Source organism: Trachinotus anak, unplaced genomic scaffold (genome assembly GCF_046630095.1).
Source record: "Trachinotus anak isolate AG129_WGS33_773 ecotype Australia unplaced genomic scaffold, CSIRO_AGI_Tana_v1 ptg000021l, whole genome shotgun sequence".
Lineage (NCBI taxonomy): Eukaryota > Metazoa > Chordata > Actinopteri > Carangiformes > Carangidae > Trachinotus > Trachinotus anak.
Window position 1 is genome coordinate 2,503,499 of NW_027273872.1, and position 14,695 is coordinate 2,518,193.

The 14,695-nt window shown below is 40.6% G+C and overlaps 2 protein-coding genes across 4 annotated transcripts; one reads left to right on the forward strand and one right to left on the reverse strand.

The window, feature by feature from the left end:
* Positions 1 to 301: 301 nt before the first annotated feature.
* Positions 302 to 8,518, reverse strand: tm9sf5 (transmembrane 9 superfamily protein member 5). Of its 2 annotated transcripts, XM_071506825.1 has the most exons (18): positions 8,208 to 8,512; positions 7,719 to 7,786; positions 7,516 to 7,609; positions 7,287 to 7,414; positions 6,975 to 7,104; positions 6,643 to 6,770; positions 6,387 to 6,501; positions 6,162 to 6,241; positions 5,969 to 6,074; positions 5,621 to 5,671; positions 5,163 to 5,295; positions 4,474 to 4,593; positions 4,281 to 4,338; positions 3,939 to 4,098; positions 3,690 to 3,841; positions 3,444 to 3,555; positions 2,894 to 3,065; positions 302 to 948 (listed from the first exon to the last, which is right to left on the reverse strand). In XM_071506825.1, the coding sequence occupies exons 1-18, from the start codon at positions 8,343 to 8,345 to the stop codon at positions 881 to 883; spliced, it is 2,013 nt and encodes a 670-aa protein (XP_071362926.1). In that variant the 5' UTR covers positions 8,346 to 8,512; the 3' UTR covers positions 302 to 880. The 2 variants fall into 2 exon arrangements, with proteins under 2 accessions (XP_071362926.1, XP_071362927.1); XM_071506826.1 differs by lacking the exon at positions 5,621 to 5,671 and having other exon boundaries at positions 8,208 to 8,518.
* A 1,815-nt stretch (positions 8,519 to 10,333) lies between these two features.
* rbmx (RNA binding motif protein X-linked) lies at positions 10,334 to 14,628 on the forward strand. Of its 2 annotated transcripts, none has more exons than XM_071506642.1 (9): positions 10,334 to 10,639; positions 10,745 to 10,870; positions 11,543 to 11,649; positions 11,731 to 11,896; positions 12,040 to 12,189; positions 12,405 to 12,522; positions 12,853 to 12,981; positions 13,067 to 13,158; positions 13,985 to 14,628. In XM_071506642.1, the coding sequence occupies exons 2-9, from the start codon at positions 10,762 to 10,764 to the stop codon at positions 14,299 to 14,301; spliced, it is 1,188 nt and encodes a 395-aa protein (XP_071362743.1). In that variant the 5' UTR covers positions 10,334 to 10,639; positions 10,745 to 10,761; the 3' UTR covers positions 14,302 to 14,628. The 2 variants fall into 2 exon arrangements, with proteins under 2 accessions (XP_071362743.1, XP_071362744.1); XM_071506643.1 differs by having other exon boundaries at positions 10,336 to 10,639; positions 12,040 to 12,183.
* The last annotated feature ends 67 nt before the right edge of the window (positions 14,629 to 14,695 follow it).

A 14,695-nucleotide genomic window follows, 5' to 3' on the forward strand; every position in this document is an offset into this window, starting at 1 on the left:
AGAGGCAGCAGTGTTTTATGTAGTTACAGTTTCGCAAACTGCTTATTAAAATCTATAAGGGTGCATCTCAATGGTGCATATGTACTTAATCAGTAAATTCATGGACTGCGTTACGATCAGCTAGGTGAGGGTCTCTCCTGCTGCTGAACACAGAAGGCATGTCACTGAGAGATGGTTCTTAATGTGCAACATACTGTAGCTGTAGCATATTCCTCTATGACACAGATGTGCTTCTTCACCAAGTGTGACCTTGTTATTCAAACTTACGTGTAGTAATCAAATACAAGAAAATGGACATGTATCATAGCAACGTCAGTGTTTTATATCATTTCTGAACTACAATACAAGCTGATATTTAAAGGATTTACAGCCCCATCTTTACCTCAACAAAAAAGAAAAAAGAATGGAAAGTTTCATAAAGGTGACAATCTTTAAGTAAGCAATCTCTCACTCACTCGCTCTGTACAGTATATGTACACAAAGGTTTTCATTATTACATTATAAGTAATGAATGAAAAAAACAGACATTATATAAAAGAAAAGAAAATACAGAACATTTTACCTTTAGAAACTTAAAAACATTTCAGCTTTTCTTCTAAACCCACCAAAACAAACTGCTCATTAGATCATTGGAACCCCCACTGATTTTCAAGGCGCCACTCAACATATTACTGGTCAACAGTGAACACAAAATTATATATATTTTAAAAAAGAAACAATAGCAACATAGGTTTAAAGCACAAAAGAGGACGGGCTCTGCTCTTCAGGTCTTTCTATTGTAAATGATGGTTTTGTTTCAGGTCCATTCAGACCACAATCACACTGAGCACTGAGGAGGCCAGTGCTGCGACAGCAAGGAGTCAGTCTTTCCCTTAGTCCTCTAGTCCACCTTGACCACACTGTAGATCTTATTTACAAACCAGAAGCAGGCGAAGAAGCCAATTGTACCTGAGAAAAGAAGACATGTTAGAGAAATGATTTAATCAATGTTATTTTTATCTTTTTATTTTTCAATAACACAGAAATCAAGAAACGATATGTGGAATCAGCTGCCTTTGAGAATCTGTTTGGGACAAATATGAGTAAAGCACAAAATTAATGAAAGGCCACATGGTACTGAAATGACTGTACTTCAGGAGCATAGGTTATTTTTGTGCCTAAGTGTCAAATTGTACAGGCAGCTTGCTGTCTTGCTGAAAAAACATACTCCATCCACTAAAGCTTGAAAAAGAACTTTTGACAGAGTTGAGAATACAATCTTCGCAACACCACAAAAAAAAAAAAAACCCCAGCACCAGTGCTTCATTTTTTCAGGGAGAGAGCGCATTTGTCTGAGCTCCACCAGTGTTGAGAAACCGGATTGGTCAAAATCCTGGATCATTTCATCTGGGTATAAAAGTCCTATCTGACTGCTCAATGGGGGCAACGCAGCCCAATCCCGAATTAAGTTGTGATCAAAGTTGGGATGAGGTAAAAAAAAAAAAAAAAAAAGACAGACAACAAAATAAAAACTTAAAAATGGGGAATGAGAGAGATTAGGCTTATTTAGATCAAAACTGGAAGCAAGGAGGGAAACTGATAATCTTCTCCTTGAACCCTTGGATTATTTCTTGGTGATAATCTTTTGACATCTCGTCCCCTTGCTACTTACAGCTCTGTCTTAAGATAGTGTCAAACAGTGCAGCAGTGACGAGCAGGGCTACAGGCTAACTTTTTTATCTGGCCTCATGACAGAATAACCCCAGAAAGTATGTCATCATCTGACATCATGGTGAGCCTCATATCTGGGCGACGTAAAGACTAGGCGTGTATTTGCCAGTTATCTAGCCCTGTATATTATCCTCTTTCCACACACCCGCCCTTGTCTCATCTGAGTGGGTGTGCAGGAGAGCTGGACAGGGTCAGAGAGAGCCGTTACCATGTCAACAAGTGTCAGTCTTTGTGTCTTTGAACATGAAGGCGAAACTGGCAACAATGTTCTGTTCATCCCAGCTGTGTGACAACGTGTGTGGTACACATCTGCACAACCTGAGTCACACAACTGGATTTTAGGTGCAAGCACAGTCAAGTCATCTAAACAGCAGTGGTCAGGAATCTTGACTGCATATAGATTTATTATCATCCATGGCAATGAGTGACTGTGGTGCCTGTATCTTTTGATCTACAGAACAAAAAAGAACAAAATAAATAAATAAATGAAACTAGGCTCTTGCTTGTCAAATCAAACCATAGACAGTAGAACTGACCCAAATAAGTCTGCAAAACTAGATCTGACCAAGAGGGACTTTCAACATTTTAGTATCATTTCACAAAGTCTCTCTGATTTTCATCAAACAGCCTAAAAAAAAAATGACAGTTCAAATGGGACCGTTGCTAATGACTGCTCTTTAGCTTCATTTGACACAGTGCCTTTGTACTGCCAGTACAGAAATAAGACAAAGGCTTGATTAAATGTCAAGCAAACAATTGTTGCACAATATCGCAGTGACTTTTCCCTGGTAATTTATGTCATAGAACAGGATGGAGATCCTGAACCTTAACAACAGTTGAAGTGACATTAGCTGGTGCTAAGCAAACAACACCATTCACCTTTGACACGCCCCTTTCTGCCTCTGACATACAGGAAACGGCTTCACTGAGCTTCTTCGCTCGTCATAAAAAGAAACATTGCAGTGAAACCATTTCTTGAACGAACAGATATTATGTATACAGATGATCATTTGTGATTTCTGATCTCCCAAATTAAAGCAACAAATCTCAATATGACATCCAGCCTGTTCATGGTGGGAACTTTATGCTGGCAGCGGGGGAAGTCACAGAGCCAAAACGATGTCTGTGTAAAAGGGAGAGGCAGCATGGTGAGACAGACGGTTTAAAGGTGTTAAAGCCTCACCTGTAAAGAGGAAGAAGATAAGGACCATAATCATAGTGTATCCAAAGTAGAGGAAGGTGCTGGCCGCTCCAATTATTTGTAGTTTTGAGAAGAAGTAATGCACAGCGTAGATGAAGAGATAGACCGCTGTGAAGCCGCTGGTCAGGAAGGAACGCCACCACCAGTGGTAGTCCTGGACACATGACAGAAGATGACATATTAGGATCCAGCATATGAGAACAGATCAAGTTAAGTCTGGACCAAGAGAGAAAACACATGTAAATGAGCCTCAGTGATGTTGACACAGTATTTGGCTGTTCAAAGCCCAAATGTGGCTGTGTGAAGGACATGATCAAGAGAAAGATGCTTTTGAAATGATCTTTTCTGCTTTGGGTTTTGTGATGGATGATTTTGTCACATTACCCTTAACTCTTTGTTTACAGAAATATGTTTGTATCATACAATACAATATAATATGTGCTATTAACGGTAAATTTATTTTTTACATTGATTGTTTGTTTTTAACTAAGGTTTGATGAAAGAGACTAAATCTCTCTGAATATTCAGGTACCTCAGCACACAGATGGAAGTAGCAGAGCAGAATCGTGGCCTCAGAGCAGGTGATGAGTAGAATAATGAAAACCAGGAACAGGAACCCAAACATGTAGTACATCTGGTGAGACCTAAAACACAAAGATATACCTATCAACCCGGGGGGCAGCATGTAGCAAAGACCAACACCCTGCTGTAAAGAGCGCCTGTCAAACAAAACAGGAGCGCCTGACAATCAGGAAAAACGGCATTCTTGAAGTCTTACCAAATGCTGTTGAGGATGAAGAATAGCTGGATGAATATGCAGCCAAAAGGCAGGATTCCTCCCATTACTATACCAGGAATAGGTTTTGTAAAGAATGACTGCTCAGGAATTTGACGGGGGATCTGGTTTGTTCGCACTGGTTGCTCAATTGCCTGCACAGGTGCAGAAAAATAGATGAAATTACTACCTTTCATCTACAATCGACAATTTCAAGCTAGATAAATTCAAAAACTAGGAGGCCTAACTCACAGGTTTCTTGAATCCAAAGTAGGCACCAACGAAGGTAAGGGGCACAGAGATTCCAAACCACAGCGCCAAAATGGCCACCAGAGTGCCGAAGGGGATCGCTGCTGAGGAACCCTCCACCCAAAGGATCAGGTTCATCAGGAAGAAGTCTGCAAACACAATACTAGGGAAGAGATGGATGACAGACGGTGACACACAGAGAAAGGTGATACAAGTGAGAGGGATAGTAGCAGCGTGCACGGCACATGAGAAGGCACAAGTGTAACATGTCCCTCACAGGCAGAAATAAAGTACAAAAATGAGACAAAAGGACAAAAGCTGATCAAATGTAGCCAGTGAGCTTACCCTGGGCACAAGAGTGCTGTCAGCAACACGTTTGTCTTCCACTTTTCACCTCCAAAAGCTGCAAATAGCAACAGAGATGGACGAGATTATCATAAAAAAAATTTTAAAAAAAACAACACACTGATTGTAATTCTGTCTGTCAGCTGTTCAGACTGAAATTAACTTTGCTGTCTGGTTTTCACTGGACTCTTACTTTTGTAAAGGCGTGCAGACACATAGCCGGCAGGTGTTCCCAGCAGAACCCAGAGCACCACAGCACACGTCATGAGGGCCCCTCTGTTGGCTGGTGACAGGAAACCCAGGCAGGCCAGGACTGCAGTGGACAAACAATCATCAGTAGACTCATTCACACATACCAGCACTGCTGTAAATTAAGCACTGAAATATCAATGCCGAGACAGATTTTATTGCTACTCCTTTAGTCCAGTGGCCATCTGCTAACTTCACACTGTAAAACCTAATATAAATGGTTTTGAAAATGTGTATGCCTTCAACTCTGGTAAGGAACTTAAATGAGGTTTGTTTCAGGAATGGAGCCAATCATTAACTTATATTATCTTGTTCATTTCCGTGTCTATTCAAATTACGTTTTCACATGCAACCTGTTTTAGTTTCAGTAAAGAAAACTATAACAGCATTTTGGTTATCAATAACAAGGCAGCCCTTTGGTGTAATGACTGACTACAACAATTTACAAATTGCTGTAATTGTTTGTTGGTCTGCTGTTGAGTGTGCAAAGAAAATGGGACATAGTTTCTCATCTATTTGATGAACACAAAGGAAAACTGAAACTTATTATAGTTCATAAGGATTCATCTCTAATTCGGTGAGTGTAGCAAACACCTGCATACATATTACAACCTGATGTAAAATAGTCCTTACAGAGTGTGATGAAGATCATGATGAAGATTTGGGTGCCTTGTCCAAGGAACACAGACAACAACATGCCTTTCCTGGGGGGACGGAAAACATCCCCATGCACCTGCTTCCACCCCGACTCCTCCTGCGCATCCTCCTGAGAAGGGAGGCAGACAGAGATGCAGCAACCGTCACAATCAAGGAATTACTGAACATTTGCAAATGATAAAAGTTAAAAGGTTAACCAGCCACCAGGTTACCTCACAATCTCACACCTGCTAGCAAAGCAAAATAAGGTGAAGACTCTAAATTTTGGTGTGAAAAACTCCATATTCATTTCTTAGGTATAAGCCCCTTTCTTGAAATTTGCATGTTTAAAGTCATCCACACCACATTTTGCATTTTATGCTAATGTGCCACACCCAAACACCAGATTTAATAACCACAAACACTTTTGCTCAAATGGTTTTCAATAAGCTTACATAGGGTAGAGTGAATTTTTCCTTGGTCGATGGAAGCTTTATCAAGTCTGCCTGTGAAATGTAACACAATATATGTAATTCTGGGTACTGTGCACCTAGTGTGTTAGGTGATATGTCAAACTGCAGAATCACAGTAATAGCCATATAAATGTGATTTTAAAAAAAAAGACCAGTAAACACTCAGTTAATGCCAAATGAAATCCTCAGCCTTCAATATTTGTGAGGTCCAGCTAAATTCTAATAATTTCCTAATCCTCTGTGGGGAGAAAAAATGAAAAGCAGATATTAAATGACCCTTTAAATCCCAATAACATATTAATAATGTATGGTCATCTAGCTAAACCTTACCTGGTCCACCTGGTTGTATCTGGCAATGTCTTTGTGCAGGGTTCTCAGCATGATCATGGCAACCATGCCAGACAGGAAGAGGACAATGACCAAGGAGTTCATAATGCTGGAAAAACACATAAGACATACCACAGCATCAGCTAACAGCCATCGAGAAACACAGTTTTAGGGAGAGTGCAAAATGTCCCCATACCTAAACCACTGGATGTTGGTGTGAGGCATGGAGACCAGGATGTAGTCCCACCTACTAGCCCACTTGATTGTATTGTCTTTCTGATAAAGGAAGTAAACGTATTGGTAAAAGCACTGCACACACAACGATATTTTTCTCAATCTCATTGTTCCACTGAAATTGTTATGTATTAGTTACATCTCGTTAGTCATATAATACAGTAATACATATATGTTAGAGGCCTACCTTAAATGAGACGGAGTAGGAATAAACTATCGAGACATCACCATCAAACTCCCCAGGGACCTCCACTGGGCTGCCTACATCACAATTCATATTTTTCTCATCTGCATGTTTGATGCTGTTGTACATAAAACACACAAAATCGAAAAATTAGGTCAAATTATTCAGTCATTAAGTTGCAGCATATTTAGGTAGACACTGTTCAAAAGATGCAAAGGTGAAATCATATCTACTGTATCCACTATGAACCAACATTTACCTCCTTGGCTCCAGGGTGGCAGTGACCAGCCGAGCCCCTGTCCATCCTTCAGATTCTCCGCTGTGGTAGTTGATCTTGATGTCCACATGGTTGAAGACGTAAAATGTGTTCTTCTTGTTGAACTCAGACTGAAAAAAAAAAAGAAATCTTACTCAAACGTCGATGCTATGATATTTATGTATTATTACTAAAACTAGACAGAGAAATCATGTGAAATTGCTAAACTATCTTTCTGAAACACCTCTGACAAATCTGAAGATCCTGGTAACAGAGTATGTCAGAATGAGGACCACTTAGGTAAAACTTAACACGTTCAGGGGATCACAACTCACATTGATGACACAAGCATCTTTAGGTCTGCCGTCTGGCGTAACGAAGCAGCCAATGGGGAAGCCTGGGTTGCAGTACTTCTGACCCTCTTCCACATCATAGCACCAAGTCACTGGCATGTTGTCGATGATCCTGAAGAAATAATTTGTTAACCTCAGCAAGCTTCTTGGATCTCATGTTCTATCTCAGTCAACGTCTGTATGCTGACAATTTCCCTTTGCTGTTATCCATCTTTCAGACAAAACATCCATACTACAAATACTGTCACTCACACGTTAAGAATTGCAGTAAAGTGTAATGCATCTTTTACTAACCAGTGGTGTTGGTAGTTCAGCTGCATTCCCATCTTGAGAAAATCCAGTTTGGTTGCATCTTCCTGGGAGCCTTTCTTGTAGTTCTTTGTGCACACTGGTTTGCATTTAACGTCTTGGTCGAAGCTGAACTATAAAGGACAGATGAGAGTCATGTTGAATCAAGAGAGCTAATATGAACAACAGGACACTATAAATGCTATGCAGGCTTAGGTTTACAGGGAACACACACCTTGTATGGTGAAGACTCAATTCGTTCACCAAACAGCACCTGTCCAAGGTTCTCAGAAGGCCTCATTTCCTTGTCATCTTTGCAAAAGTCGAACCTTTAATAAATTCGCAGATTGATATGCAAAATAAGAGGATTGTAATTAGCTTGAACATATATATCCAGGCTACACAAATTCCATCAAGCAAAAATTAAATAATACTTACACGTCATACTCATAAGGCAGGACTGACTCCACTGAGTCCAAGCGATTGACAAACAGCTGAATCATTGACTGGGAAGGGAAAAAGCAGTTTGTTTATCAGTACATTTGTCTCACAAGCCCGGTTGATGGGTAGAACCAGCCAAAGGTGTTGCGAGTGCTTAAAAGTTAGCAGGCCAAAAGCTGACATTATATGAATCTGTAGTAATGTGGTAACAGTAAAAAAAAAAACCATACACACCAGAGAGCAGATAATTGTATATATATTCCCTACACAATGTCAGCCAGCGCTAAAACAAATCAATTAAGATAGTGGTGCATCCGAATATTATCCCAGTGTCCCGGCTCCAGGTAATAGCCGGGGCCTACGGAGCGCACTGGTTTGCTAGCAAGATTGAGGGAGATAACAAATTCATATAAACATGCCACTTCCGACTTCAGCACAAAATCCACTACGTTGGATAAGAATAGCGAGTTTTATGATCCACCATACCTGACAATCTTCACCAGCTTTACCGTCTTTACAAAAACTCACTGGGGCTAAACCCGGAAGATAAAACGCCGAGCACGAAAAGAAACATGAGACCAGCGAATAAACCAGCACAAAACCGAAGTGTATCCGCCTCTTCATTTTACCGCGGACACGGTTCTTCCAAGATCTGATATACTTATGTCAAAGGAGAGTATTCTTTCCTCTAGCGGAAGGCAATGTTTGTTAGCTTTTCACGGTCGGCTAGGTCTGTCTGCTCCGAAGACACCGACTGAGCTGTCCTGCCAGCGTCGGTGACGTCCGACTATATCTCGGCCACGAGATTGAGACCGGAAGTCAAAAGTTTCACCTTCGGAATAAATGCGAATACTAAGTGTTCAGTGTTGTACGCTGGATTTATAAACGTATAGCTGTTGATGTGAACACACACATTTTTTTCCAGGGTATTTAGAGTAAAACATGACATAAATACAATTATACATGATTACATTTCCGAACCGAGCAACATGTACATCGACAGCAGTTTTACTTTGAAAGGGAAAAAAATCGGATGTCATATCTATTCTGACACACTTGACATCATGGAAGTAACACTGACGTTGCTTATCGATACTTCCTTAGACACATTTGTTTTCTTCAGAAGAACAATTATTTTTGTTTTACGCTGCACAAGCGTTAGAAAAACAATTTATGATGTAATAGCATATGACAGACTATATACTATATATAGATATGTATAATAATATTCATGAGATAGAAGATAACTGCATTATTAATTATTTGAAGAAGGGCTAGTTTTAATGTCTATTTGTTGCATGGGTTGAATTTACTTATTTAATTGAATTAACTTTTTATTTCAAATTTTTCATCACAAAATTATGGAGATTTCTCATGAATGTCCAGATTGCTGTGTGTCTTCATTGAAGAGTGGGAGACAGACAGAGACAGAGGTACAAACAGTGGTAGTACCGGTGTGTTCCTGAAAAGCTGCTTGAGCACCTGCCTAACCTGTTTGTGGATCGTCTGATGACAACCTCTGTTCCCCCAAAGCACATGGTGAAAGACAAATGGTGTAGGCTGAGCTGGTGATTGCAGCGTTAGGGGGCGATGTCTTTTAATGAATACGATAAAAGCCATGATATTACTGATATCACGTTGGTATCTGCCCTGCGGAGGGCAGCACTGCACCACATCACAACAAGCAGGTGAAGGAACTAATGAGTGTCCTCTGGATTTATTGTGGCCTGATCTCGATATTTAGGGGTTCAAACAAATCCTACAACAATGTATTGGCAGATAACTACTTTTAACATAAACATAATAATATGGATAAAAATCCCCTTCTAAAGATTTGTGATCAAAATGGATCCTGACATTATAAATTGAGAAAGCTCTGTTTTGAGGTACATGCAGGCTACTTCACTTAAGTAGTAGTCACTGCTTCAGTATATATTCCACCTCAATACAGTTAATTACTTATATTGTATTTTTGACTCCACTACATTTTGCTGACAACAAAATGCTTACCATCAAGAAAACCACTGTTTAAACTTTAACAATGGTTAAAGGTTGAAAGTTTAACTTTTAACTACTATTAAAGATTAACTGCCCAAGTGAGCTTCTTAAGATTAGCTCCACCTTGACTAGCTCCATTAAAACGCTGCATGTTGATGCTTCACTACTTATAATCCAACTATGTCATCCACCTGTTTACTTATAGAAAATGTTACCTGACTGATAACCAAAGTATCGCCCTGCTGGTTACACTGATCCTGTGCCTGCCCTACCCTGAGAAACGACTTCTGATGAAAAATATTTTCTCTTTTAAACTTTTAAAGGAGAAAATATTCACAGATTCTGGAGTTTTCCATGAAGTATGAGTACGCATAACTTCAGCTAATGTACCATTTAATTGAAATTATACCGGAAAAACACATCGAACATTAGAATGAATAAATAAAAACATTAATTTACATGTCTGATAAAATGCCTGGATGGGATCTTTAAGTAAAGGAGCGTTTTGAATGTTTTCATGCCAAAGTAAGAAAATGTACAGAATAAAATAATGTTGATTCGCGGTGGTGGACTGTAGGCGGCAGTGTTACGCCGTGGAGCGTCTCTGCGCGACCGGAAGCAGAAGAGAAGAAGAAGGAAGAGAGGGGCGGGAGAGAAGCCGTTGTTAGCCGTAATTTACCCAAAGCTCCGGCGTAGCACAGTTAGGTAGCCGTTAGCTGCTTGCTTTCACACACAGCTTAAGCTGCGCTGTATTATTGTTATCCATGTTTTAAAAGTAGCGGGCTGACATTAGTAAAGCTTCACTGTTAGTAGCTTGTAATACTTGCTAGCTAGCGTTAGCTAAGTAACTAACTACAACCGCTGGCACGTTTTTCGCCATTTTGCGCATTCAACAGCCCAAGACTTTCGCCAGCAGCAAGGTAATAGCCACAGGAATGTGTGGATACCGAGCACAGATTCAACGTTGCTTACCTGTTTCCAGTGTTGTAAAAATTACTGTATACGACCCCGTCTATTTGTTGCAGGTGGTGGATTTTGCAGCATGGCAGAGGCAGACCGACCAGGGAAGCTGTTCATCGGGGGACTGAACACAGAGACCACCGAGAAGGCCCTGGAGCAGTACTTCAGCAAATATGGCAGGATTGTGGAAGGTGTGAATGGAGCCACCGTTTGGCCATTTTATTCTCAGTTCTTATTGTAGTTATGCAATACTGTTTCAAGATTTCTCAAGTTGCTCAGTTTTTGTTGATTCATGATTCGCATGTATACCAAATGTGTTTGTCTTCACCTGGTTGCAACTGTAAAGTACCCAATGTCTGCTTCGCGGAGGCCATTTTCAGAGTTAGTCTTTATAAAACTGTGAATTTACTGGTATTTTACTTAAATGTGCACAAATACAGCCTGTAAATGTGAATGATACATCTCAGAACAGACGCAGCAGTTATTGTTTTTTCCATATCAGTTTTTTCTACACCAGATTCTGGTGCATAATCAGCTAATTTATCTATTTACTCCAGTCCCCATTTTCATACCACTTAACATGAATCCTATTCTTAGCTACTCATATTGCAAATGATTGATTACCCCACAATGAAATATAGTCAGGAAGAAGGAAAGAAGCAAACCTTTGAACCGTGAAGGGAGCACGTTAGTCAAAACGGATAAAGATGAGTCTTTTATTTACATATAGTAAAATGGGGATGGCAATAAGAGCACGCCTCTGTACAACTTAAATTGTTGTAAAACAGATCATTGTTGTACCATTGTCAGGCAATAATGCAATCAGCTTATTACTCACAAAGTGCCTAATTTCTACATTTCAGTTCTTTTGATGAAAGACCGTGAAACAAACAAATCAAGAGGATTTGCTTTTGTTACTTTTGAAAGTCCGGCCGATGCTAAGGATGCAGCACGCGAGATGAATGGAAAGGTAGGTACTGTCTTTTATCAGCCACAGTCTGTAAGAGACCTGTTTCAAATTGTGATCTGAATTGTAATTCTTCTACCACAGTCTCTTGATGGCAAACCTATCAAAGTGGAGCAAGCTACAAAGCCTCAGTTTGAAAGTGGTGGCAGGCGAGGACCTCCACCCATGCACTCTCGCAGTCGTGGTCCACCTAGAGGCCCCCGTGGTTCTAGGGGAGGCCCTGGTGGTATGAGGGGCCCGCCATCCAGAGGTGAATTTTTAATTAATTTGATCATTTAATTATGCAAAATCATAGTGTATGTGTAATTGAGAAACAGTGTCATTACATGTGTTTTTTGTATTACTTGTTTTGAACTTGTTGTGTTAACATTTGTATTTCTTGTCTGTGAAAAGACTATTATGATAATTCAGGGAGTGCAGAACCCTTCTTTAAAGGGATGTCATCCAGAGGCCCCCCTCCGTTGAAGAGAGGACCCCCAGTGCGTAATGGAGGCCCCCCACCCAAGAGGTCTGCCCCGTCTGGTCCGATGAGCAGACGTACGTGTGAGGAAATTCTGTTGGTACTTTTCTTGATTTAAATGCACCCGGAGTTGTGTAATTGTAACTACTGGCTGGATACCCACTGGTTCCATGCATGGACGTCTCTAAACTTCAATTATCAATCAACAGTTTTCCTGCAAGTATGTAGATGGGCTGCTTGTATCTCAGGGTTGTGTGGTTATTCATCAGCCAGTTTGTCATTGCTTTGTGTTGTCTAGCACCCATGTCAAGGGACAGGGATCCCTATGGTCCGCCCCCTCCTCGCAGAGACTCCATGATGTCCAGGCGGGATGATTATCCATCACCACGAGATGACCATTACAACTCAAAAGACAGGTAGAGCATTTCGTATTTGCTTACATTATACAGTCAGGTGAAAATATTTTTGAAAATAAGTTTTTGCATTTGTTGAGATAAAATATAAGTAATTAAAATGTTTGTTTCTGAAGTCTCTTCTGCATATTCTGCATATTAAAATGTATAAATTACTATAGTGTAATTATAAAAAAGATCCCTGCTGCTTCATACACCTCATTAAAAACACCAGTCATCTGAAATTTGTTACATTATTATTTTGATAACAATCTTAATTCTGTTGTCAGCTACCAAATGAAATATTAAACACTGTAGTCACAGCTCTGCAGTTAATTGTGGTATGTTTCACAGCTACTCCAGTCGGGATTATAATTCCAGAGATTCAAGGGACTATGGACCTCCTCCCAGAGATTACTCATACAGGGAGTACTCCAATTCCAGTTCCAGAGATGACTATGGCTCGATGTCAAGAGGATACAGGTATATGTCTGAGTTGATACAAAAGGGTGAAGAATGAGATCATATCGTACCTGGACACCTAATAACAATTGTTCCAATTATGTAGCGATCGCGATGGTTATGGGGGAGGCCGGGAACCCAGAAGCTATATGGACCGTCCGAGCGGTGGCTCCTACCGAGACTCGTATGATGGTTATGGTAAGATATGACTCCATGCGTATAATAAGAAAACATAGTCACTGTGGCACAAAGAAGAGCTGCACAAATAACCAACCAAAGCATAGCACTGACTACCGCAATCTCCAGTCACAAGAAGCTGCAGTTTTTCCCCTCCCCAGTGGAAGCGGCACTGCAGGCAGCCTCATTAAACTTTTTTTCCTTTCCCATTGCTGCGTTCCTGACCTGCAATCGTAGTTTCATATTTTCATGCTACAAGAAATATGTAACTATTGGCATCTCAACTTCAAAACGAAATTATATTCAAGAGCTGTGTCCTCATATCACAGTCACTATTACTGTGATATCATCAAAAAAATCAGTGTTTGCGGCAATATCATGCAGACATAATGCAGAATCTTAAAGTGCCCCAGAGAGTTTGCAACCATAAGGAGCCCCAAAAAATCCTTGGAAACATCTGTTCACCACTCAGTATGTGTTGCCTAGCAAAGCACTCCCTCAAGGAGTAACCTTCACAAAACCATCAAGACAACTCTGAAAACCTCGTCCTTAACCTGCAGTTCTAACTCTTGGATCTCTGAAAGGAAAATGGCTTCTCAAATCAATGGCATGCTGAAATGGGTAACACTGCCCATTTATTCCCTGTGCTTGGATATATTACTGCCCATATCAACTAAATATCCATGTTAAATTTAAGATCGATAACATGATGGGACATTTATACATGTCATCCATTCAATTTATTTGTCACAGAATGAATTCTATTGGCAAAAAAAATGAGCACTTGACAGTGCAAGAAAATGTATAAATTAAACCTTGCCAATTACCTGACCCATTGACCCTGCAGGTAACTCTCGCAGCGCCCCACCTTCACGGGGCCCCCCACCATCCTATGGTGGGAGCAGTGGAAGCAGTCGTTACGATGACTATGGCAGCAGTTCCCGGGATGGCTATGGCAGTCGTGACAGTTACCCCAGCAGTCGGAGTGACCCATATCCACCTAGCCGTGGTGAGCGAATGGGCAGGCAGGAGAGGGGCCCAGCTCCCCCTGTCGAGAGAGGCTACCCTCCTCGTGATTCGTACAGCAGCTCAAGTCGTGGAGGGCCACGTGGTGGCCGTGGTGGCAATCGAGCCGATAGAGGAATGGCTCGCAGCAGATACTGAACTGGACTTGGAAGTCACATTAAAGCAAACGTTTGTCTCCGTGCACACGAAACGTGTTTTGGAAGAAATCTGACAACAAGACAAATTAGCCATGTCTAAATCTGTGGAATATGAAGCTTAGCTTTGAATTGTACCTTGACTTTCCCAGTTTTTTATGTGTAAAAGTTTTTTTTTTTTTGTTTTTTGTTTTTTTTAGTATTTCTCTTGCTCATGTAACAGTACAGTTACCAAGTGAGTGTTAGTTTTTGTACATTCAGTGCTGTTGGACTCTGCAATGCCCTATAAGTCTGGCTTTCCTACTCTAATAAAGCTTTTAGTTGTACTTGACCACTGCTCATCGATTTTCAAAACAAGATCAGCGACAGTAACGTGAATGTTAAGTAACAACATGATC